Consider the following 26,749-nt stretch of genomic DNA (forward strand, 5'->3'; position numbering starts at 1 on the left):
GAAAGGAGCCGGGGGCGGAGGAGGATGACGGAGGAGGGAACGGTGGGAGCCGAGACGCAAGGTGGGGGAAGGTGGAGTCGGGGGGTGAGGGCGGTGGAGGAGGACGGAGAGGCAAATGTTACGAAAGCCTTTTCTTGCCCCAACCGAGTGCCTATTTCGGTCCGCCGTGTGAGGGCGTTAATCACGCATCGGGAGGTCCGCGGGTGGGGGGGGAGGAGGCGGGCGGTGGAAGGCGTTGCGGAGGGCCCCTAGGACCCATCTCTCGGGGTCGAGCGAAGGGCTCACTCGCGCGTGGGGCCTTCGCAGGCCGCGGATGAAAGGCCCTAGGGGACGCGTTGCTCAGCCGGACGAAACGCCAGTGTATTTAGATCAATGGGACCACAGCCTCCTATTCTCGACGGATTCACTATCTTTGTGACCTGCTATTGAATATTTACTCATTGATCCCTCGCGATGAAAATTTGATTGAATTATTCGTGTTCAAACATTTCACTCACAAATACAATTTTACTACCACCACGGTAATCACAGCGAAGTTAGTGTGATCAATAAGGGCCAATTTCACCAAGTACATACGTCCAATTATTCAAACATATATGGTAGATTCTTATAATAAAAAATACCACGCCAATTTAAAATTCCCATCGTTGTATTTTCCAAAAATGGCCAGATAAATGCTGATTTTTCCACTATTTCGCTTCGTACATCGTGCATATAAGTTTCCCATATTAGGTTCGAGGTCATGGAGCCACCGAGCTATTTTGGACGAGGGGCGCGTAAAGGAGGCATAGGGCCATTCACTGTAATATATTGACCGCAGCACACCTAAGAGACCTACGCAGTACAGCGTAGAGATGCAAGGCAATATTTTCACCAAAATGATCATGAAGACGGGCGTAAGTGCGAGGTATTTTGAGAAAGAACGACAGTTGGCTTCACTTGTTCGTTCACGGTTTCAAGCGGGTCATTATGTCAAGGCAAGACTTAAAGAGATGGGAGGAAGTTGGGAGAGAAACCCGGCATCGGCATTGGCCTCTTCTCAACTTGAGTGCCAACAGTCCAGAGTTGTGCGCCACGCCGTAGACGGTTGGTGGACTGTGGTCGAAGAGCCCGTAAAGCTACACCCAATTCGAGACCGGAATACTATGGAAAATGTCTTCCATTTCCGGGAGAACATCCCGCGGCATTGAAAAAACCCACCACAGGCACCGTTTTAATCCAATGTCCGCGCTTAGGACTTACTGCACCCGCTCCATATTTTTGAACAATTTTCCAAAAACTTCCGGACAAAAATACCCCGGCCTGCTTCCACAATTGGTGTGAATTTGGATCGTGATTCTTTGTCTTTCGTGTCAAACTCAGATTTTTTCCTTTTCCTCCAAAAATCACCAGTTTTTTCCAAACATATTACAGGCAATTGGATAAATGTAATTGGCTATTAAATATCCCTCCCCTAACTCAAAAAATATGTGCTGAATTTACCATGGACAGCTATATCTTAACGAACTGCATATTCAACAATAAGCTTTTCCGGTTAGGAAGAGACAGTGGCAAGTATTCCTTCCTAATCAAAAAAAACACTTTCATCACAACTACCGTGCTTCTTGTCTTCAATACGTTTGAAAACTGTCGTTTAGATGTTTTACAATGGAGATAATTCAAAGCCAACTCTCTTCGAAGAGCATTGTATCTTTATGCACATCAGTCTGGAATATATCTTATTATTGGTTATCGCTGGGATTTGAATTAATTCTCCCCCGTTTATTACATATTTCAAGACCCAAGAGCACTTTACGATGATAAATATCAAGACTTAAGTCATTGGACTTCGGTTGCAAGAGGGGCTCTCTCAGAATACTGATTTATATTACACCACTCAAGGGGAGACTTATTCCATTTCATAACATTTCCTGCTGAGATGAAGAAGATTAATCGGGTTATATTGGAGGACTTACAAAGCGTTACGAGCGGACTACCTCGCGGAGTTTCATCTCAAGGTTATTCAACGACTCGAACACAGCTGTGAATAAAATAAAACTCTTCAAATGGAAAACCATAGGAAAGGCTTAAGCAAAACCAAGACATTCGCACGCCAGTCGGGTGGTGGAGATGTAAATCTAAAACTGAGAGTGACATCTGCGGAAGCCAATTGAGCGCTCTGCACATTGAGAGGTGCTTAATCATTCATGAATGAAGACGGGATTCTCTCCTCCTGATGCGGGCGGAGAATTCTACAGTTTGTTGCCAAGAGGGAGATTATGTTTGCAATTCTTAGCAGCCGGCCGCATGCGAAAGGGGTTCCTAGACGTTAAGAATTCATTTCACACGACTTTATAGGATTCTCTCGAAAAGTTATTTAAAAAATTTTAGATTCTCCTTCATTCAGCCCCGCTGTCCTCTGTACCTTCCAAATGAACACCACCTTAATATATGAATGAATACGCCTTTAATTTGAATGCATAGCAGGAAGAGAATGGGTATATTCAAGGGGTCATTATTGACCAGTCGACCTTCGACATTGTGGCCTATAACACGGTGCAAATGAATAATTTCAACTTAAACGATCGCTATATTAATGACACGTCCAGGCAAACATCACATGGATGCAATGAGCGGCATAAAACCAACGATGTAATGGATTTTTTCCGAACATGGATTAAGAATAAAGCGTGGAATCTTTAAATCGCCTTTTGAATACAACCTGAAATTAAATTTAAAAAATAACACCCACTTAATTCACCACCGATAGAGATCGGGGATGCTTGCCCAAAGAATGTGCCGATAAATCCTTAAGACTCAAGGAAGTATGTATCAGGCTAAACAAGCGATGTCAGTGCGCCCAAAGTCCTCATTTGTTTCCTCCAGGTAAAATAAGCGCATTACCTTAATTATTATGACAGAACCCAATGAAACACGAACAGCATATTTTTAAAAGTTGATTGCAAAGTGACGATTTCGTGAGCCGGGAAAAGGCAATGAAATTGAAACCAGCCGGCTCTTCTGATCATGCGCTGAGAACGTTGCTTTTCAGCAGTTCTTATCAATATGACTTATTGGCGGATTTAAACTGAAAACGATGGAACACTATAGTCGTACCCACAATATTTAACTTGTTAAATCTTCTTTTCTCGACTTACGCGTTTCAGACGGAGTAAACGTCTTTAGTCTTAAATCTCTTTGCCATCTGATATTGCTTATTGTCGATGAATGAAATCGCGTCGCAGACGAGCACCCTGAGACGGAGTGTATGCGGACGGATGTGATCATGGGGATCCATCACAGAGTGCGATTGGCTGGAAAGATTTTGAGACGCAACCGTTTGCCATAAAGTGGTAATTGAAAACTCTGTACTCACCTGAAGTTCATCTTTGCACCGCCTCTCCTCTTCCAGGGACATGCGCTTCTCGTGCTTCTTGAAGTACTTGCGTTTGGCTGCTTGCAAGTTGAACCATGTGTACGAAAAAGACTTCACGTACGGCAGCAGCGCCTCTATAAACGGATGGAATTCATCCTGAGAGGGGAGAGAAGAAAGAGAAGAAAGGATTCTTAAGTGCCCGGGTCGCATGGGTTTCCCAATCCTCAGCCACGAACTCTCCCGCCTTCACAATACTAAATGCCACAAGGCTCACTGCGGAAGCATGCCAGGATTATGTACATCCAAAGGCAATGCGGAACACTTGTCATTACCATCGGATGTGCCGAATAAATAAGGCACAGATTCCCCAAGTGCATTTCCATCGGTCTAATAGTAATTGCACACCAATAGAAATGACACTTGAGAACGTATTACAGTTGACGATAGGCAAGATAATGATTAATTTAAAAATTTCAAAATAGATGATTGATGGAAAATCAACGACATCTTAACTTTCCTTTTAGTTGATCGCAAACTTGTTTAACGCAAGTTAGAACCACGTGTACGATTGAGGGTTCCCGCACGGCAGAGGTATAGGACTGCTGGAAGCCGGCACCCGACATTTAAGGTAGATTTTCTGTGCTCTGCAATCGTACGATTCTCCTGCCAATCATGGCCGGTAACGCATCGAGAGGTAGGAGCGGAAACCCTTGCGACCGTTTCTCCATTTCACACGGTTTTCCCATAAAAAATGCCCACAGCCCCCAATGGCACTTCATTGGAAAGTAAAAAAAAATTCCGACGCCCAGGATGAATGCATGCATCAATTAAATAGTATTTCTACTTTACATTCGGTCATCCGTGGAATGCATGTATATTAAAAGGGAATATGATACTAATAGAATTAATTAATATTCATTGGTTTCTTGCTGATACTACTTGCGCTTCGAATCGCCGCACTGCTTAAAGGGCACCAGCATGACATCAGGGCTCAAAGGGCCCAAGGAGATAAATTGAAAAAATATGAATAAATTGAATGAATGAGCTTTCCATAAGACACGATCTTAATTCCCTAATCGACAATTGACATTACTATTTCACGTTGTAAACTTGAAATAGTAATGTCGGTTTGGAGGGAATTAAGACCGTGTCTTACGGAAAACCCATTCATTTTACTTGCTCATATTTTTTTCAATTTATCACCTTCGGCCGTGAGAGGTACGTCGGGAGAAGCATCCCTAACAGGGAGCTAAACCTTTCAGCCATGTGAGCGAAGGCCAAATCCAGCCGGTCCAGAGTGAAACCAGTTCCAGCTCACAACAATTCCAGAAGGCCACGCCGCCGTGTTTGTTTAGCTCCTTGGAGGAGATTTCAAGTCAACAGATTTCCTTCTCCCAATAAAGAGATGAGGGGTGATTCAGAGCGCCAACATTTATTGTGAGCCTGCCATTTGGCAACCCTGAAGTCCGCGGTGCCAACCTTCAAAGCCCTTGACCCTCCCCCGTAGTACTACGGAGGCACTTGCTTCAACTTCCCTTATCAATGGGTGCTACCCCACCCACCGCTCCATCCGGCAACGGCGGAGAGGGGGGGCCTCGGCCCGGGGGTGGGGGGAGGACGCGACACTCCGGCGAGACCGCGTGCGACCCACGTGGGCCCGAACCACGTGTGGCCCATGTGGACTACCCCTGTGCTCCTCCTGTGTCGGCCCTCGGGTGGATAAAGGGGTCGACGGGAGGCCGTTTCAAAGGAGAGAGAGGGACTCAACCGTAGGCCACTATATAGACGACGAACGCGTTTCGGTGGAGATTATTTACTAGGTCAGCTAAGAGATGTGTGCAAGATTCCAAACCAAATGGTAAATGAACATTTTGAGACCTTAGGAACTTCGAGATATTTTAGTTCATCCGAATAAGTAGAAGCCTGTATCACGGCTCTCTTCCCACCTGGTGTTGAGGACAACTTCTCAATGGAAAGCCAACAAGCAGGTTATCAACGACGACAAGCCATCTGTAACACGACGAAAAATGCCCCACAAGGAAAGTGATAAGAGAAGGATGCTTTTCCCGCATATTATTTTTTGACATTTAACTCGCAGCTAACAGCTCATTATTCACGGTATGGTAGATAAACCTAATAGGGTACAAACGTTTTCAATACAATTTTAAGGGACTAACACCGACGGTCATCAGAAGATTAACTCTTGGACGTGAACATTTGAAAGGATATACTCAACAAAGAATAATATATTGCAAGAGTAAGACTCGAACTGCCAAGGTTTTTATATCGTACGATTGATATATTTCACTACTTCATAGCGCCTGCGTTTGGTAAGACCGTTGAATTACTGATAATAAAAAGCAAAAAATTAGAAAATCGGTTATATCAAAACGAAAATTTAAAGAATTTTCACGTTTTCTCGAACAATCGTCTGAGAGGAGAAAACAGCCCTGCACCCGAAATAAAGAAGTCGCTGAAAAGTCAAGTTCTCAAACTAATTTGGTGAAACCTCGTTCGGGCTATCATAAAATTATGCGTACAAAATTTATCTACTGAGCTGTCTAAGTCTCATGCTTATAGCTGAATTATTTTCCTTACTTATGAGACAAATAAATTACTTCCGCAATACGTTTAAAAATCATACACTTGATTAAGCAGGAGCGACCTGGAAATATAACATACCAAACCCAGGACTCGTATTTAAATGGTCTTTAGTGCAACCAACGTCACCCTCAAGCTATTGTAAATTGTTTCTCAGAAATCTCTGAAATTCTCGCAAACAATACAATCATAAAAAAATCATTTGTTGATTTTACTTCCAAATTCAAGACAACAATAAGAGATGTGACAAACATTCTCACAGAAATTATCAAATCTTTAATTATGTGGCTAAGGTAGAAATGTACATTATCTATTAAAGCATTCGCGGCTTGGAGCAAATGAAATTTTTTTCATGTACTCCTTGTCCTACATATTAGTTAAGGAGACTTCTTGCATTCATATTTATTATCCATGCCAAAAACGACAATACTCAATTAATACTCAAGAAAAAAATAAGTTTTTCACGGTATTAATCACATCTGTTATGTTCTTTTTCAAGTCATGCTTATAAACTTACTATTTAGCCTTATGAGATGCGCCTTTTCGAAATGACTTTCATTTCGCAAAGTTATGAGAAAAGTGGACGGTAGCATATTGCAGGGAGCAACGAGATAGGATATGGAAATTTTGAAGCAGAGGAAAGCGTGGACGCAGAGACATGACTCCAGTCACTTGACTGCATCATACAATGCAAGAGAAAATAATTTATTAGATATTTCTGATATTCGGATGCTACAAGCTCTTCTAATGACGAAGTACCCTTCGCCCGATGGGGCATGCAAGTTGGGCCACTACTCGAGGAAAATGAGTCAAGCGGTTCACGAAGCATAGTACATCATTCAAAATTGAATATATCCATAGAAGAAAGATGTAAGCATCCATTAATTTCATCACCACTCCATTTGCTGACAAAGAAATGGCACCATTTCCGCCCTGGTGCCACATTACTGAATAGCCTCACGGCAACTGTTCTATATTACTGAATAGTCTCATAGCCTTGGAAAATTGTCGCATGAATATACACCTATATTTCATTTAAAAATTTGTGAATTGAAAGATGATCAGTCCAATTCAAGGATAAATTATGAGAATGAGGAACTGTAAGGAGTAGACCAGGCAGGCGCGAAAGAATGAAGATATTGGTTGATAACAGGATGGTTTTGAGTGCCTGTTAAGTATAAACCAATGAATAAGATGGTTGGAGGCGTCACTCCGTGGAAGCAATTCACACTGAAAAAGAAACTACAGATTCCTTCCACCTGATGATAACTTTGTGAAATGAAAAATAGGTCGTGCGTAATAAGACGAATGTAGAAAAACAAAGTATTTTCTTTTTCAGAATAAACTAATAAGAAAATTTATAACTATTGGAGACGATGAATATTTAAGGATCCTAAAAATGATTTCCTAAAAAGTAAAAAGTCGAGACTTCGTGGAAAAATAAAACTTTTGATGCACATTAGGAAGTGACAATAGAATATATGGGTGGAGAATAACGCGTATATCTTGATGCCAAGGCAAGAAAGGCCGAAAATTTGCGGCCCCGAAATGCTGAACGTCAACGAACGTCCTTCTCTCTCCCTCCGCTCTCCGAGGAGGGCGGCTGCAACTGGCCGGCGCTCGAGGAATCCGAATGGAGGGAAGGCGACGGAGGACCGGGAGCCAAGACGGGCGTGTCATCAACCCCAGGGGAGGCGAGGGGAGAGGAGGGGTCCAGTTCCCGCGCGCCTATTTACTCGCTTGCTCCCGATCCAGGGGGAGGGGCGTGGGTGGCACTGTCCGTGGATATGTGGTGCCGGGTGGGGTCCATCACCAATTCGCGAGTGCTCTTGAACAGAGGAAATAGTTTTCGGGGCGGCATTGTCACGTTGAAATCTTTCGCAAATGCAATTGTGACACGACCGTAATGAAAATAAACGAGGCGGTCCCGGTGATTGACATACATATTAAGAAGTCCACCACGGAATCCTTTCTATACTTCTTTATTGCAAGAGAGGGGGGGAGGTGAAATAATTATAATGCAAGCACGTGAAAATTCTCTAGTTACATACACTCCATCGGGAAATCATTCACTTCATGAAGTGAAATAACATACAATTTTAAGTGGGTACTCCAGACACTTTCTGAAATCATTTATTGCGTGTAATATTCAACCTTAACTTGGAGATATAATTACTCTTTTACGATGAAAGAGTTTCACTTGGAATTCTTTTAGACGCCATCGACACAGTGCTAGCTTTGCATTGTCCGACATTTTGTACTCTTCTATAAGTCTCTTTAGTATTTTCATATAATTTAGGGCACAATATGCATGATTACATTCTTTTTAACTTGATATTTTAATACAAAGCCAATGCCATTAGAATTAAATTTACATTGATATTTACGAACAACAATCGACCATTAAAAGTACATTTGAAGAACACAGGGACTAAGCTCATGACACACCTAACCCCCGCAAAAGGCGACACTAAATACCTCGACACCCTTGCTTAAGCAAGACTATTTAAGAGCTCAACCACCTTCCTTCATACACAATGAATATATCAAGTGATTTATAATTTCCTATATCTAAATGTCAGCAAGAACGGGTATTTAAAAAAATAAAAACTACTTCCCCAATTCTGAGTTCATAGTCGAAGCCATGGTATTCGGATGTTACAATCCACGATAACCGCACTATTTTACGGTAGGACATAGGCTCTGTAGGAAGCTGCACGCTTAGGTCTGAGGCAGGAAAAAGAGCGGGTACTCGCCCACTCGTACAGCTATTACGTGCTTCATGACTTTTAAGGGAAAATGCACGCAAAGATTCTTAGAAACTTTAATTTGTATTCACACTTCAAAAACCGCAAAAGTCGCCAAAATATACCCAGCAAGACTCAAAAGGGATCCAGTGTTCTTTGGGAGTAAAATTGGGTGATTGAGAAAAGATTATGCCACACGATTTTATTTAGCAAGCGTGCACCGCTCATAGGTAGCAGCTTTTAGTACACGAGATTAGAAAAGGATGGGGAGATATGCTGGAGAGAAAGGAGTATAGCAGAGAAAGCTTTAATAGGTTGTGTGAAGAGAAAATTAGCGGAGGAAACATAAATTGGAAAGTTGAACTTATGGATGCATTATTGATGATTTAGCGGAAGGAAAACTGTTTCCGCAAGGAATAACATTAGCGATTAGGGAATGAGGCAGGAAGAGAAATGCTGAATGTCAAACATGATGATAGAACTATGAGCAGCTGAAATAGGAAAAAATGAACAATATAAGGTACATTATAAATTATTTTGTTGATACATGAATGTATTAACAAAGTTTAAAACGACTACCTGGGACCAACCTTAAATTCGGCTACGGAATATAATGATAAGACCAATAAGAAGAAAAGAGTATCGGATTGCCGTACACTTCCCCTGGAATGTATGGACGTATTCGAACTCCGAAGTCTCCTCGCGTCTCAGCGGATGGAAATCGCGATTTAAGGGCACCGAGCCGTTATTCCCAGCCCTTATCTTTAACCCGTAACAGAGGTAGCCGAAGCGTAAATGAGTGAGAGAAGCCAAGTGGCCCTAAGTAAACGGAGGCCCCTTCTTTTGTGGTGACGCGGAATGAAACCCCTCGCGAGCACGGCCTCTCTTGGATGACGCGCGCGAAGGACCGCACCACAACGTCCTAATCGTACCGATGATTCATGCTCCCGTGTCTCGAGCAGAAACATGGCTAAAGGGGCGAGAGAGAGGTGCACACATCACAGGACCGACCACATCTATGAAACGTGGAAAATAATTCCATCGACAACTTCGCCTTAGGCACAACTACTCCTCGAAAACATATAATGGAAGTATGCCATCCACATTTTCATCAAAAATGGAAATACGATGAGGAAGATACGTCGAATGGAATCCTTATACGTGCCTCAGAACAATGTATGCGTGCTTTGGAGTTAACCTCATAACTCTGCGAGGATGTAAAAAGAATAGTGCCCCCCTCCCCGCAGGGTAACCCGCTTAGCTTCGTTGGGTCAGAAACTAGCTCGACAGCGAGGTGGGGGTGGGGGGGGGGGTTCGGAGGGAAAGGGGGGTTTGGGACTGGAACCGTTTGGGGAGGACGAAAGAGACATTAAACAGACAGGATGCGCCAAAAATCCTCATCGGGAGAAGGCCACTGCGACAAATAAAGTTTCCTCGGCGGCCATCCGAGGCGGAGATAATGGCCCCGAATACATGAGGTCCTCAGAGGGGAGGCGGGGTGTGAAAGCGGATCGCAAACACAACCGCCCCCCATTCATAGCCGATGCTTCAATTTTGCGTGGCTCTCAGGCAAGACTCTCTCTGATGCCAGCCCTCAAAGAGGCCGTCGAAATAACGATGAGGAATCTACGAAGAACGGGGAGTGACTGTAGAAGGGTGACAGAGAAATTATTACGTACATTTATGGATAGCGCAATTCAAGGTCGTTGGTCACTCGGGATTTGCAATGCGCCGATTAAATTCTTGACTCCCCTATTTAGAAAAGTATATTTTCCAGCCCGCTAGTTAAGAGAACTCTTATTTTACATGCAGGGCAGAGTCAATATAGAAGCACTGTCAACCTTATTTTGATGCGAGGGTATTGAAATTATTCAGTTCGTACACAACACTCCGTTACTCTCGTCTGATAAGTTTATTTATAGAAAAAAATAATTAACCATCATTCATTTTTTACACTTTTTATCGTGTTACTATAGGTTCCCCCTTCATCAGGATACGAACTAAAAAGGTGCAAACGCTCAACATTCCCTACTTCCCATTACTAACCATCTTCTCCTCTAAACATCTCATTATTTCTTTCGTCTGTGTGCACTTCTGAACTTCCGTTTCCACTTTCCATTAACTTTCCTCTCATTGTCCATTCCCCTCTCACTTGACTCCTTCTGACAAGTAGACATATGTATATGAGAGCACACCAATATTGTTTGTACCTTGATAAGACAGCCAAATATCGTAAGCTGTAGTACTGTAATAAAAGTGTGAAAAATTACCATGCATGTATTAATTGTTTCTAAGATGTGGGACCATTACAGAAAATTAAGCCTGATTCCATTAAAGATATTTCATGGAATCGGGCTTCACTTATTGAAATACTCTATTTGGAAAATATGTCCAACACTTTAACTGACGCACTTCCCCAATTTCCATTTCGGTGAGTAACTACATTTCCTTGTGGCTGAGAACAGTCGACTCCCGTGCACGCACTGTGTTGACGAAATACGCACCTTTGCATTTTCCCTTAGGAAGCCATCGCCATGACACACAAAATGCAAATGAACGACGAGGTTTGATTACCCAGGATTTTGCATTTGCAAAGCTAGTGTGTTTTTCATGAGGGATTCCTGACCTGCAATTATCGACGTTAAAGAGAGATAAAAGTATCATCACGAGAATGACGAGAGCCAGTCGACAGGCGTATTTCCTAACCAACAATTCGCATTATCAAAGCGAAACGCGCAGCTACATACACCGAACGTGAACAATTATATCGTTCGCTAACTAGAAGCTCACGAGTTCGACCACCATTTGGGGCACAGATGCTCTCGTTGTTAAACGCGTGTAGTATTTAGCCAAGTTAAGCTTACATTATGACGCGCGCCATTGTTCCACTATAATCACATCAATGCAATTATACCACGAAATAAGCTCAGATAAGGCAGGATGGGCAACAAAATGAATTAATAAAAGTCTGCAACACATCATATATCCAACCAGATCTGTTGGAAAAAATAGAATAATCTGGCCAATAAAACGTAATTAACCAAAACACAAATTACGTTTAAAATCAACTAAAACAATTTCCACGCATTTTAAGAATCAAGAAGAACATTTTTAGAGGAATGACACAGCCAAGCCGAACTCTCATTCAAACTTCCACGAAAACCATAGCGCCAAGAATAGGACGCAATCCAAGTTTCAAAGCGCAGAAGCTCTCAGGAGATGAGAAGCCAAGTAATGCTCCCGGGCACTTGCCGCCGGAGCGTTTTTTTCCCAGCTGAACGGGGCTGCGCGAGGGACCTCCGGACGTCCCGGCACAAAGACAGCCCGTCGGAAACGGCGTAAATCAACTGCCGAAACGCTGCACCAGCGGAGTCTTCATTCAGGTGAGTCATCGGCTGCGTGCCGCGTGTGCTTCGCCATTGGCACGCCCGTGAACGGTTATGGGGCGTCCTCTTTGGAACCGGAGGTGGCGCGGCGAGGATTGCCGACAGCAGGGCAGATGTGCAATGGCCCGATAGAGGTCTAGACTGGGTGGGTGCTCGCACGATGCCAGTGGGCCACAACCCCGTGGGCCCCACTTCCGCTCACTCGCTTCGGACTTAAAATACAGTTTAGGTTAATTACTGAGGAAGTACATGATGACCGGAGGCTCGGAGATAGTGCTTAAACTATTTTCCAGCCGGGATGCAGAAGTCATCATAGTTGAGCATCGAGTATTGGCTGCGTCTATCGGGAAACGTATTTGCACCATTGCCGAGAGCAATACAATCTCGATTCGCAGAAAAAATTTGGCAATAAATACGTCCACCTTGTATCTGATCACATGAAGTTTTTAATCCCGGAATTTTCTGGTGCCCCGCTTCTGGGATCCGCGTATGCCACTAAAGATCGTCTTCAGGCGCCCCAAGAGCTGAATTATCCGAGTACACTGCAACCACGACCGAGGCGGGAGTCGATCTTCCTGAATTTTCGTTAGCATTGGAACGCGACGTACCTCTGACCGACCCTGCCGGCGAAACAAATAGCTTTTAAGGAAAAAAGTCTCCCACCAAATCACATTCATAAACATAAGGTTAAGTGTAGTATAGGTGACGGCACTCTGTGCTGGCCGTTATAACGTGCGCATTCCACATATCCATAATAGGGCTCTTACACCTCTGCTGGTGTCGATTTAAGGTTTTCGCGGAAGGTTTGGAGCTCAGAATATCACACAACTAAGGTGAACCTGAGGGTGTCTAAATGCTTGAAAAGGCCATGAAAGTTCTACCATTCTCTTCTTTGCTGAAACCACTAGGGCCTTCCAAACACATGCAGCATTCCAAACACATGTAACATTCCTAGCAGTTAAATGACTCAACTATGTCCAGAAAAACCCGAAAATCTAATTCATTTGTGGAATCCAAAAGTTAGATCACATTTCTGTAATAATTCATTTTACGGGATCGGGAGGGTGCGGTGGCTACTGCACTGGCTTCCCACGTAGAGAGCTCGGGTTAGAATCATGGAGGTGGCAGATATTTTTCTTCAGTGTCCCCATCCCTAGTTGAGGTGCTTTGTGGAGAGCATTTTGAGTGAGTACGCCGCCCGTTGGATGGGACCTTACACTACGGGCCCCTTGGCCCCTTCCGTCAAGAGCAGGCTAATGCCGACGCCGGGTTTCTCTCCTCCTTACCCATCCATTCATAATGGCTCGAATGCTCTCAGCTGTCGGTCGCCTTCCCTAAAGATTCAACTCTGTATCCGGGTCGGAGAAACAAGAAGCTGTTTGTTCTCATTCACAGCCTAATTCGTATCATTCAAATATGACTGATATTCTACACAAGTGAAGCTATTATGCGTTTTCTGGAGTGTTATTTTCTCGCAACATGGATTCATGCTGTTAAGTGACTTTGTCAAAGGAGAGCATCATTTCTTCAATGAATAGAAAAACACTTATTTAAAATGAGAACCTGTCATGTTTTTCCTGAATTTCAATTCAACTCCTCATTTTGACTGAATCTTAATACCTTAATAACTTGTATTTTCTATTTGCTTGGAGCATAGGAGCTTCTGTCCAGCTCTTCCAAGAGCTCTAAAATCACCTTCAATTTCGTCGGGAACCGTCGAATAAACAATGATCAGGCGATCATTCGGAGTTACTAATATCGCTTCCCATTCGAATGAAAGCATGGATAAACATGCACTTAGATGATATAAAGAGATAGACGAGCCTTCCACGCGCATTTCTTTGTATTCATATCATTTTCAAACATACATCCTGTTTCAACAGCAAAGAATCCAAGCTGGATGAAGATTTTGATTCCGAATTGTAGACTATAAAAATGCGTGACATGAATTACATGAATACCATTTGCCTATTCTTCCCTTTGGTTTCCCAAATATGAAATAATATATACAATCGTAATATTCTCAAGTTTCCAGCAACGGTTCGTTAACTCGTTCAAGGCTTCCTTGCATCCAAGGCTTCACTCCGATGCAACTAATAATCGGTAGGTAATGTTCACGCTTTCAGCGATGCGCCCTTGATTGCCGAAAAAATGTACAATTAAAAAAGTATGGTTCATATAAGTGTTTACAAAATTGGACTCAAAAGAAAATAAAACTTGGCCATGAAAGCTAAAGGAAAAGTGATGACTTACGCGAAAATATAATAACAGGAGGGTAAAAAAAGTTATATAGGCCGCAGACGAAAAAGACGACGGCTCTTATTTCCGGGAGAAACTTCAGAAACTACCTCTGGAGATTAACTTTATAGGGAAATTTTAACTTGTAAATCGAGCAAGGAGCCTTGCGATTCATGAAAGAATTTACCCATGAAACTCATTTTTATGCCATTAACTAACTTACATTAGTTATGAAGTAGTATAAGGAAAATTTGAAAATTTGGACGGTGATTACAATCATATTATCAAATCTTCCTTGATGCACTTTTTGCGGATAATCCCTTCAACATTTCGTGGCTACAAATAGAGCCCCATTAAGACATCCGTCAGTATCAATATTTATGCCCAAATTAAAAATTATGGGACAAAAATAGACATGAAATTTAGAAACCCCCCAAAGTTAAATACCATATGCATTTACAAAGCAATACAATCCGTTTCCAAGAAGCCATAAAGTTATCAGCGAGTGCCTCTTTTTTTACCAGCGAAAAATCAAATACTTACTATATGTTAAGTATGCGTGACCAGAGGCAGAAAAAAGCCCTGTCCGAGGCCAGGTGACTCGACATAGGCTTCGGCCATACTTCCCGCACGGATCTTCGTCATCCTCCCTTCATTGGTCCACGTACTACGTTGCGCGGGGCGTACGGGGGAAGGTCGGAGAGGAGGGAGACGTTGAGGTGGACAGGTTACTCCCCCGGGGAAGGGTTCTACATCACGGCGTCCACGGACGGACGGGACTACTACAGCTCTACGGCCCCCACCACCCTGGAATTCCGTCGCCTGCGGGGTGGGTGCCCGTCCGAGGGGCCTCTCGCCCCAGCGGGCTCGGGCCTCGAGGATAAGCGAGGATCGCGAGCAAGGGACGTACGCCCCTGACCAGCGGACGCAGGACGACGTCTCGCCTCGTTCGGCGGACGCGGCGTCGGGACAGGCTCGAAAGGGAGAATGAGGAGGGAGAAGGGAGCGAGGTGGGGGGAGATGAATCGAGGGAAAAAGCATCATCCTCAGGGGATTTACGAGACATGGCGAGAGAGGCCGTAAAAACTGGGGAAGAGAGTGCGGTGGCGTGGGGGGCGTCGGTCGGGGGTGGGTCGGTGTGTTCAGGGTCGAGGAGGGAGGGGGTTTTCCAAGCGGCAGAGCGAGGGGAACGGAGACTGAGAAAGGGGGGACGCATAAAAGTGGGCGCGGGGGGGGGGAGGCTGGGCTGGATGCACATAAAAGCAGCGAATGGAGGAGGGTAAGGTAAATATGTGTGGGAGGGAGGTGGGAATCTCCTTCGCGGAGAAGCGTAAAGAGCTTCGGACCATCGAGAGGGAACTTGGGGAGTGATGGATTTCCTCGGGAAAGGCGAGCGAGAGGGAAGAGCTTTGAGCGCGCGGGACCGGAAAAAACAATAATTACTCGGGAATAATGACCAGCTTTGACTCGAAAAACAGCGCCGGAATGGCACGAAAGCAAGCGTCGAAGATATGTGCCAAACGCTGAGAAATGGAAATGGAGACTCGCAAAATGACCCGCTGGAAGGGGATGAAATACGTTCCATCGGGTGAAACTAACGGCATAAGTTAGTGAAATAGACATTTTATTCTGGTGGAAAACTTGTGAAACACCCTTCGGTGCCACCGCGCCAACCCGATCCGCCGGGGCTAGTTTTCCATTCCGCCTTGGTTGGCGGTGGTAAAATTTTTCCGAGAACCGATGCCGATGCATGGAGTGGCGCGTGGAGAGCACCTCGAACTGGAGTACTATGCCGTCCGTCGGAAGGGACGTTTGCCCGTGGACCCCTGGCGCCTTTCCCTAAGGGTGGTCCAATGCCGACGCACGAGTTTCTCTCCACCTTTCCCCGATTCCTGAAAAATCCTGCCCGTAGCAAATACTCTTCTACCCCTAAATGCGCCAATGACAGTAACTTTCAGTTACCTCCCCTAACACCTACAAATACTACTACCTAGATGCAGTAACAAGTGAAGTATAGAGAAACATAAAAATATGGGAGTTCGAAATTTCGTTAAAAGAAGTTATCTTTTTTAAACGTTGAGGCGCACTGAAGGGGTAATTTATTTGTCGCGAATGGCGTCACTTAAGGACTCGTGATGCAGCCCCAGTAGGTGACGCTTTTCAACCGTAATTTCGATCTTACTTTGGGTCCGTAGCGATGCACCTGAGATGCAGCACAGTTTATTTCAATACATAAATATTTTACCTATTTCAAAATTAAATGCCGGCGAAATTTATTAGCGTTGCAATTACTATAGAATGACTAAAATAGGATTATTTCTGGGTATAAGTGGATGGAATAGTTCACCCACCTTCGGCAGATCCAAATTTTAGCACTAAAAATTGATCGCGTTGGGAAATACGAAGTTAACTGATGCAAATAAACGGTTCTAGATTATCACATCGACATCTAAAACGATTCCAGTTTTCGAAATCTAAACTCCGTCATTTTACCAACATGTAAAAGCGGAATTGTTCATCTTTTGACTATTTGAAAACAATTATTCACATCTGTTGACTATGAGTTTTGGCAAAAAAACTGTAGCGGCGTTCAACTGTAACATGATGGAAAAGAAATATAATGTGTGATCATTTCTGGACTACGCCAGCTTTAATTTTGTTTTGATTGCTTACAAAATCACTAATATTTTTCACTTCCTCGGACACAAACGACATTATTGTTAATACTGAAAATCGCTTACCGAGTGGTGCTAAAAAAAAGAACGCATCACGCCGTATCCATTGGAGCACAAAATCATTATTCATCTCTAACTTCCACGAAATGAATTCGGAAAACAATGGCGCGGCAAAGCTTCCGTAATCATTCTCTGCGCTGGTTTGCTCGGACTCGGGGAAATGTGTAAGCGATCATGCTCTTGAGAACAAACAATTGCTCACAGCCATTTTTAACCTTATTTTGTTCCGCGAATCTAAAGGATTGAGATTATCATACGGAATAAAACCCAGAGAAGTGAATAATGCAAGAGAGACTAATGGAAATTGGAAACTAAAAAATGAAAAATATCATTTTACCTATACCATATCTTTCCCCAATCATACAATAGGGGTGAAATCTTGGTCAAAGGAAATTCAAGAAAAAGAAAATTATACTGCTACACTTTCGGCTACCGGACACAATTTAAACGCAAAATAACAAGCGATTGTGTAATGAGTTATGCAGGGTATTTCAGAAAAAATGTGGTCGTTTGGAAAAATGGGAGCGGTGTCTCGTCTGGTGAGGTGATGTATAATTTCTCGTTCAGTTAGCTGGCAAGGATGGAGATCGTTGAAAAAGGGCAGGCGGGGATAGTTGGAAGAGGCCAAGAGGAAAAATGACGATGGTGAATAGACGATGTTTTAGATAATTAAAGCGTGGTGCATTGAAGACAAAATACAATGAGGGGCGTGTCTCGCGGGATCTCCACAGGAATGTGAAGGCCTCTTGGCTAGGAGGGGGCCTTGGGGTTGCTCTCAATATATTAAAGCTCCTCAGCGTGGAGTATTACCGAAGTGAATTCATTTTATAATATTATTTATTAGCTAGGGACACGAGACTAACGAGAGTCCCGATGATTACGAACGAGGGGACATATTTCGGAATGCATATCGCTAGAGGGTGTTCTAATTACCTATGCCACAACTTTTTTTAGCCGTCGTACTATTTGTTATTTTGTTTATCACATTTAACTCTTCTTTAAAAAGTGTTTTCTGTCACCGCCGTGAATTTCTTTTCATTTTTGTCGGGAAATAGAAACCAGCCGATTGCTATTAAGTCAAAATAATTGAATAAAATCACACCTTTCTCTGTCTTTTTGCGGTGCTTTTTTTGTTATCGATTTAAAATGATGCATTAAAATATTATTTTCGCATTATTTTAAAACTCACTTGTTTAAAAACTTGTCCAAATTATTATTCAACAAAGAATGAGTTGCTGAAATGAATTTAATTGCTTAACGATAACTAATAAAAGAGTTGGCGGTAAATTAATTAATTTTTCACGGCTTCTTCATTTCTAACTTATAATTGACAGTTTGCAGTTAATTAGAGACAATTATCAGTTGACTTGATACAGTAGTAATGACAATAATAAAGACTTTTGCTGCAAAATAAATATTCTAATGAGTACGTTTAACGAAATCTCATAAATTTAGAATATAGACTGATTTCAGAGACTTCTTTGCATTAAAAACATTGTAATGAATGCAGATAATGCCTCAAATAAGACAGGAGAATGTGAATCACCCAATCTGATCCCTGAGATTCCTCTGTTTGACTCAATATTCGGCCGAATAATATTCCCCTTGGTTAACATTGGAAAACATACACTTTCTGGGTCGAAACAATTTTACTCATGCCAAAAATCTGGGATGAAACGAATTGAAATATAGTAGATAATTGCCATGCTGTATTTTTATATTTAATTATAATAATGTGCTTGAAATAAAATCGATTAACTCTATTCCAATGCAAATGTCATAAAAAATATTTGTCCCGAAGATTGTCAGCAGTATGAAAATGATTAATTTTTCTTTCTAAAGCCGCCAGGGTTATGCATATGCATATGTATTATATGTATTTAACCTGGTTAATTGAAACTTGAACACAATTAATGTAGGGAATATATTCAAATAGTGGTAAGCTTAAAATTGGCTGCACTATTATAACTAATTGGTAGGAAGGAAAAAATGAAAAATATACATTTTTCAGAATGCTTCGCAGCTGACACTTAAAATCCGCAATTCGCTCAATCAATCAGAATGGGGAAGAGTTACAAAAAATTGTAATTTTTGCATATAGGTATACAATTTTTTAAAATTTATATTACCTTTTAACAATGGTATTCCACATCAATTGTATGGGTAGCGAAATTTATAAACAACCAATAATTCTCTTTTTCGAATATCCAACCACCAATCGCCATGGTACCTTTTGCTAGGAATTGACCAACAGAAATTCCTGCATACCTCCATTCTACCGGTTGCTAAAGCCATAAATACACCCAATTTTCCCATCCGTGCCCAGAGGCTTAAAGACAAGTCGCATCTCCGGACACCTACAGCATGTTAGTGTTTACGCAAATGGCCACGAAAGCGAGTCAGCAAAGCGGCGTACTGAGGCGATGCCAACGCTTCCTCGACAGTGCCCCAAAATGACCGTTAGATATTTCTCCGTTCTACTCACGTAAGCCCCTGCCAGGGGCTCAAATCCTGCACACTCGAATATTGTGTGTACCCATAATGGTGCATTTGACAACCGTTTTCTCTCCAAACTCCTACGACCGTCAACACAGATAAACCATGCCATTTTCGACACCTACGGCGAAATCCTCGAGAAAGCAACTAGGCGGTGGCGCTGGTTGTTGTCAACGATTTTTTTTGCAAGGGGCCAGAATGGATAATCATTATCATAACTCAACAAGAGGCTCCTTTTCGGATAATTTATGAGCTGAAAATCTCGCGAGAACCGCATCGGCCGCGGGTGCGGCGGCAGCCGACGCCTCAACCACCTCGAGTGGCGGTAGGTCAGTGCTCGACAGCCCGACCATTCCTTGCTCCGAGGGCAGAGGCGGAGAGATAGTTGGGAGGCGGCAAACAACTGAGTCGGAGAACTGGGGACCGCGGAAGGGTAGAGGGCGCCTTGGGATGCGTATTCTGAAAGGGACGCCGAGGCGTCCCCGAGGGGCGTTTCGACTGCTCACATGGCAGGACGAAATACCGCCCACACTTTACACTGCTAACTAAAAAATACACGCTACGCGAACGAAATAAAATAAGTAAACGTGGCTCACGTGGGGAGGGGGGAATGAGGGGGGGTGAGGGTGAGGGAGCTAGGGGGAGGGAGGGAGAGTAGTGCCAGGAGGAAAGCATTCAGGTGGGCAGAGGCCGGCAGTCCTTTGTTGCGGGAGGTGGCTCAGGGAGCCTTAGCAGCGCCATTGAATGGGCTGGCGGGTAATTGGATACCGCGAAGGCACTGATGAGAACGGAGTGAGTGAGCTACGGGACACTCCGCGTGGGGTGGCGGACCGCTTTCTTGGAAATGTGCCTAGGAGCCACATTCGACGGCGAGCCCTTCGACGGTCAAGGTCCCACGGCGGGGGCGAGTGGTTAATTAAAAATCTTGTGGGGCGGGAGGGATAGGGATGGATGGTACTTGCGAGAAGTAGGGGTAACGGAGGGCAAAAACTGTGCCCGGGTGGTAGTAGTTCTCGCTCGGGAAAATAATGACGTGGGATTCACACCGAGGATCGAACTGGATAACGTTCCGTTCGGCAGTCGGCGCTCTTTTGTCAGTCGGGTTAAATGCCTTGGGCGGCGGTCGAAAACTCATTTTACTCCAGCCCAAGAGAGTAGGAAGATTATTAGGACGATGGAATCTGTTGGCGCACGGGACTCAGTGGCTTAGCAAATTGCAAGCGATCACCATGTTTTCGAAACGTCCCGTCCGATTGATGAGATACCCCAGGTGGATGTTTTCACGAGAGACGCTCTGCTTCCGAGAGAATTCATTATTTTCATCACTGTGATGACAGAGTGCCACATTAATTCGTCAATATAGCCATGAAAGCCTTCCACCTACTTGGAAATCCGTCATTTTTCCTGATGTGACACCTTTATATAGCTAGGCGAGTACACAAGCGAGTACAATTAATAGGTGCATTATGGATACACTATAAAAAAGAAACTGAGCAGATTGTCATTAACAGAATAAAGTCAAGATAATTGCAAAAAACCGTTCAATCTTTTTGCCGCGTGCATGGAGAATAAATTTACATTCCGCGCTAATTTTCGATGAAGATTAAATGCTACTCGAATGTAAATCAGAACTGTCTACGCAGTAAACCCAATCTGAGGGGAACCTGATCAGAAAATGTTTGACACAATGAAGTAGCATTTATCAGGTGACGGCTGACAGCGACGAAATTCTAAATTGTTCATTTTTAATCGAGCCCAAACACCTAAAAATTGGTAGCAATTTGTCGGATTACCCACAGAGCCGCTAATGATTTCCTCACTTAGAAATGAGTAAAGGTTTGCCAGGAAAATCATAGTTTTCACAACCATCATCCGGTAACTTGCCAAATCAATACGCAGTATTATTTTAACGATTCCATTCAGAATCCATAGTAATTTCCATACGTCATTTTTACCTTTAATCCACCGGAAATATTTACACACGCTTATGATAGCGTAAAGCGATTCTAATCCAAAGTGAAAGCCCAATTATAAATTATGCGGTCTCTGAAAGTGCATCGCAAATATAGCGATTCTTAAAAGCCTTAAAATCGAAGCGTTCACAAAACGAGAAGGGGTTCGAGACGATCTCTGTCAGAGGAGAAATGAATTTCGGATTACACTTACGGGCTTAAAGAAAGACAAGCCTGCATTCGTTCTGCTATTTTGCAGCTCGGCTTTCAGTGGCAGGTTTACGGTAATTCAGAAGCACTCAATCGACCCATAAATTAACTGGAAACACACACGTGGTCCCTTCTTAGTTAATCCTCTAAAACCTGTAGTGGGCGCATTCACGAACGCAAAACAAAGATAAACATGTCGAACTGCACCTTCGGAAACACTTATTTTTTACGTATTGTCGCCGTGAAAAGGCTCTGGAAAAAACCCTTCTTTATTTGCATAATCCTTAAAGAGTGTGTCAATCTTTCTTCCTTTTCTCAAAACGGAGCACAGAGACTGCGCCCCATTCAACAAGTTCCAAGTGCACTTCACATGAAAGCAAAATGCACACAACAAATTCCCTCACTTATATTATTAACTTCCTCGACCCATTTAGTTGCCAGCAACTTTCTGTGGGCGAGCCAAACGGTCGAACGTTCTCTCTCTCTCGGTAGAAAAAAATTAAGCGACATAGCTCACTGCCTTGAACGCTAAACATGAGCGAGGGGGATTGGGGTGGGAAGTGATCATTTCGTGTCATAAATAATCGGCTATACACACATACAAACATCATCGTGGCATAGTCTTCTTCGCTGAAGGAACCCGACAATTTATCTGCTGTCGCAGCGAGCCCTTCCACCCCTTAGCCCTTCCATCCCGACCCTCCCTCCGAGGGAGGCGCACCACAGGAAAGCGGAGGGACAAAGCGTGCCGGTTGAGGAGAAGGGTAGACGGTTGGAGAGGCGTAAGCCCGGGTGTGTTGGGACCTGTCACCACCGCCGCGACCTCCTTTGCCGCGCCCTCCTCCCCTACGCCGCTGGATCGGCGGCCCCTTCTGCCGTGACCTCAAATCCGCCCCCATCAGATTGGGGGCCGCGCCGAGTGGGGCACCCACGGCATCGACCATACATGACCCACGGGAAAATCTCGAAAGTCTGTCCCACTAATAAGTCACGCTGGAGTACAACTTCCCCCCTCTTCAAATCACGCCGCTTTCCTCGGAAAAGGCAATCAATTTCCGGAAAAGAAAATACTTAGTTCTTCCCCTTATATATTTTACTATGCAGGACCTAGGTTTCGACTTCCGAAGTCATCATGAGGTGAAGTACAGAGGACACACAGCTTTCTATAGTAGAGAGAGAGAGAGAGAGAGAGAGAGAGAGAGACGAGGAGGGGGGAGGTGGAGCGGGAGGAGGGGGAAGAGGAGGGAAACTGGTGTGTGTATGGGGGGAGGGGGAGAGGGCGCTTGGGTATGGCGTCGGGGGGGGAGGAGCAGGGGGGGTCCAGGAGGGGGGAGCGGGAGGAATACTACATCAGGTCAAATTAACCAATATACCCTCATAATGACTGCTCTTGCCAAACGTTCCGAGGCATCCAATCCTAAACCTTTCTTCTCCAAATGTGAAATCTCAGGCACAAAGCCACTTGTGTGGTTATTGTCGATTGGGTGCTTGGAAAAATGGCAAGAAGGAGTTCTGTTTTTGATGCAGGCGTAATGCTATTTCACAGGTTTTCTCTAGGCCCTTACCTAAGTCATATGCTTATTTCCTTGTTTTTTACATGTGTTTGTGTGCTTGACGGATCCCTGGCATGGGAGGAATCCTTGCAAACCCTGAGCGAGTGAGTGTGTGAGATTAACAAAGGTCAAATACACCCGAATGATTGCGTGTTTAAGTAAGTCCTTTCTGTTTCGTTTTGTTATTTCTGTGTGATTGACTTGGCCCTGGCACATGAAAAGCCCTTGTTAACCCTGTCCGAGAATGTACTTGTGAATCGCAAAGGTCCCAGCTTTCGCACACACCCGAGTGATTGAGTGACTGCGTCTTTCCGAACGTCCTTTCTGTTTCCTTATATCCTTTTTTTATAATTCTGCATTCACCTGTGTGACTGACGGGTCACTGGCATAGAAGGAATCCTTGTAAACCCTCAACGAGTGAGTGAGTGCGATTCACGAGAGTGACTGTTATTCCTTAACACCCCTTAGTGATCGAGTGGTTGTAAGCTTGGTATCATTATTAGGTAATCTACCGGTTAAGGTACGTCTTTGGATGGACGTAATTACTAATTAAATAATTTGTGACCCCCAGCAAAACACAACATCCTAATTTACATCAGGTCACTCTTCAGCTCTGAGTACTTCTTCCTCCCGTCATCCCGTCCAACATCCCTATCCTGTTCCTTCCCTTACCTCGTTTGCCTAACATTCTCCCCTCTATCACAGTCTTCAACATCCCACTGCCGGTCAATACCCCCTTCATCCACTTCTTCTGCCTCCATAGGATTTCTCCTAACAAACCCCCCTCTTCGCCCACCATACCAAATACTTCTTCATTTGTTTTCTTCTCTGTCCATTTCACCTTCTTCATTCTTCTCCTAACCCACATTTCTAAAGCCTCCAGTCTACGTCTATCCTCTTGCTTCAATGACCACGTTTCCGCGCCCTACATAGCTACGCTCCATATAAAAGTTTTTACGAGTCTTTTCTTAACATCCTTACTCAAAGTCCCTGTCATCAACTCCCTCCTCCTTGTGAAAGCCTCTTTGCCTAGCGCAATTCTTCTCCTTACGTCCCTACTACTTTGACCGTGTTGGTCCAAAACACTACCGAGATACGTAAACTGTTCCACCTGCTCTAGTTTTTACCCTCCTATTCTAATGTTAAGCTTAGCCTTCTTCTTTCCAGAAAATCGCATAACGTTTGTTTTATTAATATTGATCCGATACCTGTCGCACTGAATTTCCAATTCACTAAGCAATGCTTGCAGCCCCTTGGCTAACTGATAAACTAAAGCTTGGTCATCAGCAAACCTAACTGATTTTACGAATTCCCTGCCCACTTTCATTCCTACCTCCAGTCCTTCCCATGCCTCTTTAATCATTTCCTCTACATACATTTTGACCAGCAACGGCGATAATGGGCAAGCAACGGCGATAATGGGCAACCCTGCCTTACACCTCTTCCTAACACTGCCCAACCGGACTCTCCGTTCCCCACCCGCACCAGAGCAGTCTGAGACATGTACAGGTTACGGATTAGCCTCCTTTCCCTCCAATCTATTCCTATTTTCTGCAATATACTCGTTAGTTTTTCCCAATTCACTCTATCGAACGCTTTTTCGAAATCTACGAAACAGGCAAATACGTCCTGGTTGTGTTATATCCATCTCGCGATCAATAATCTCATTGCTGCAAAGGCATCACGTGTACCTCTCCCCTTCCTAAATCCACTCTGATCATCCCCTAAGTAATCACTTGCCCTACTCTCTATCCTTTTGTTTATGATCCTGAAAACAACTTTAGCTGCGTGGTATAATTAACTTATTGCCCTGTAGTCCTCACATGATGTAGCCTTTACCTATTTCGGAATAGGAACTAAAACTGTTTCACAAAGTCTTCCGGCCAGATTCCCTCCTCATAAATACTACGAATCATCCCATATGGCTTCTTCCTCCCAAATTTTCCTAAACATTTGAATAGTTCCGCAGGAATGTTATCCACCCCCACCGCCTTATTTAGTTTCATCTCCCTTAATGCCCTTTCTATCTCATTGTCTAGTATGCCCGGACCTAAGCTGTCTTCCTCTACGTCATATTCTTTTTCAATGTCTTTGTTGGTCTAAGTTCTTTATTATACAGTTCGTCTATATACTCCTCCCATCTCTCTTGGTTCTTTCCTGCGTCAACTATTACCTTACCCGCCTTATCTCTCACTGTTAGCAGAGATCTTCCTTTCTTACTTCCCGACAACGATTTAACTTTGCTGTTCAGCGCACCAATTTCACCCTTCCTCTGTAGAATTTCCATATCCTCGCACTGCGTTTTCCACCATGCTTCTTTTGCTTTATTTATTGCCCGCCTTAATTTTTGTTTAATTCTTTGTACTTCATTTTGCCTAATTCTGTATTTACATTCTTCCATTTCCTCCGCTCATCCATCTTTGTAATCATCTAATCGGTGATCCATGGTTTCCTAATCCTTTTTGCGTTAACGGTTCCAATAGCGTTTTTCGACGCTTTAGACAACCCTTTCTTGATACTTTCCCATTTTTCTTCGATAGCACTTGGCTCTTTACCATCCTTCATGGTATCCTCGACCACCTGTTTGTATTCCTTCTTTTTCAAACCATTTAATGCTTCTACATTCCATTTTCTGACTCGCCGCCCCTGCCTTATCTTTTTGAAACGGACGCTACATTTCATAACAAATAAATTGTGGTCAGAGTCCGCATCCGCTCCCGTGAAGCTGTGCGAATTTATCACACTGTTCATAAACCTGTGTCTAACCATGATATAATATAGCTGATACCTTTCTGAGTCACCTGGCATTTTCCATGTATACCTGCGTCTTTTGTGGTGTCTTAACCAAGCGTTGGTGATGACTAACCCCTGTCTCCTGCAGAACTCAACTGCATTCTCCCCGTGGTCATTCCTCGTGCCTAAACCGTAGTCCCCTACCTCATCACCAACCGTCGCATTCCCATCCCCCATCACTACCAAATATTTCCCCGCGGGAACACACGCGATTATGTCCTCTAACTGATCGCATATCCTATCGGCGTCTTCTTCCTTATGGTTGCTCGGTGGCATGTATACCTGAATAATAACTAATTTCGTCGGTTCTGCTTTTATCTCTATTAGTAATAATCTATCCGTTACTTGCTCTATGTTGACTACGCTGCCTCCTACCTCGTCATTTAATACTATGATAACCCCTCGTTGGCTCTCGTCCCCGCCGCTGTATATTATTCTATACTGATCACTCCAATAATCCTCGCTATCTTTCCATCTCACCTCGCATAGACCTAAAATATCTATTTTTCCCCTTTCCATCTCTCGCTTAATATTCCCCAGTCTCCCTGTCCTCATCATTGTCCTAACATTTTACGTTCCTATTATAACTAACTTGGTCTTCTTCTCCTGCGTCTTTTGTCCTGCTGCTTCCGGTTTTCCCTTGCAAGGGTTTCGTGGGATGACGACCGCGGAAGCCTTGCCTC

The 26,749-nt window shown here is 43.7% G+C and overlaps 1 protein-coding gene across 7 annotated transcripts in view; it reads right to left on the bottom strand.

Moving 5' to 3' along the window:
* The window catches only part of NfI (Nuclear factor I), a 408,654-nt gene that overhangs the window by 333,602 nt on the left and 48,303 nt on the right, over positions 1-26,749 (bottom strand). For all 7 annotated transcript variants that reach the window (XR_011700587.1, XM_071584089.1, XM_071584086.1 and 4 more), the window contains exon 2: positions 3,356-3,511. Coding sequence is in view for 6 of the 7 variants with exons in the window: in XM_071584089.1 (XP_071440190.1) it covers positions 3,356-3,511 (156 nt within the window). In the remaining variant the exon portion in view is untranslated. The remainder of the gene's footprint in view (positions 1-3,355; positions 3,512-26,749) is intronic.

The sequence above is a fragment of the Hetaerina americana genome, unplaced genomic scaffold (genome assembly GCF_022747635.1).
Source record: "Hetaerina americana unplaced genomic scaffold, ioHetAmer1.1.p SCAF_16, whole genome shotgun sequence".
In the NCBI taxonomy this organism is placed as follows: domain Eukaryota; kingdom Metazoa; phylum Arthropoda; class Insecta; order Odonata; family Calopterygidae; genus Hetaerina; species Hetaerina americana.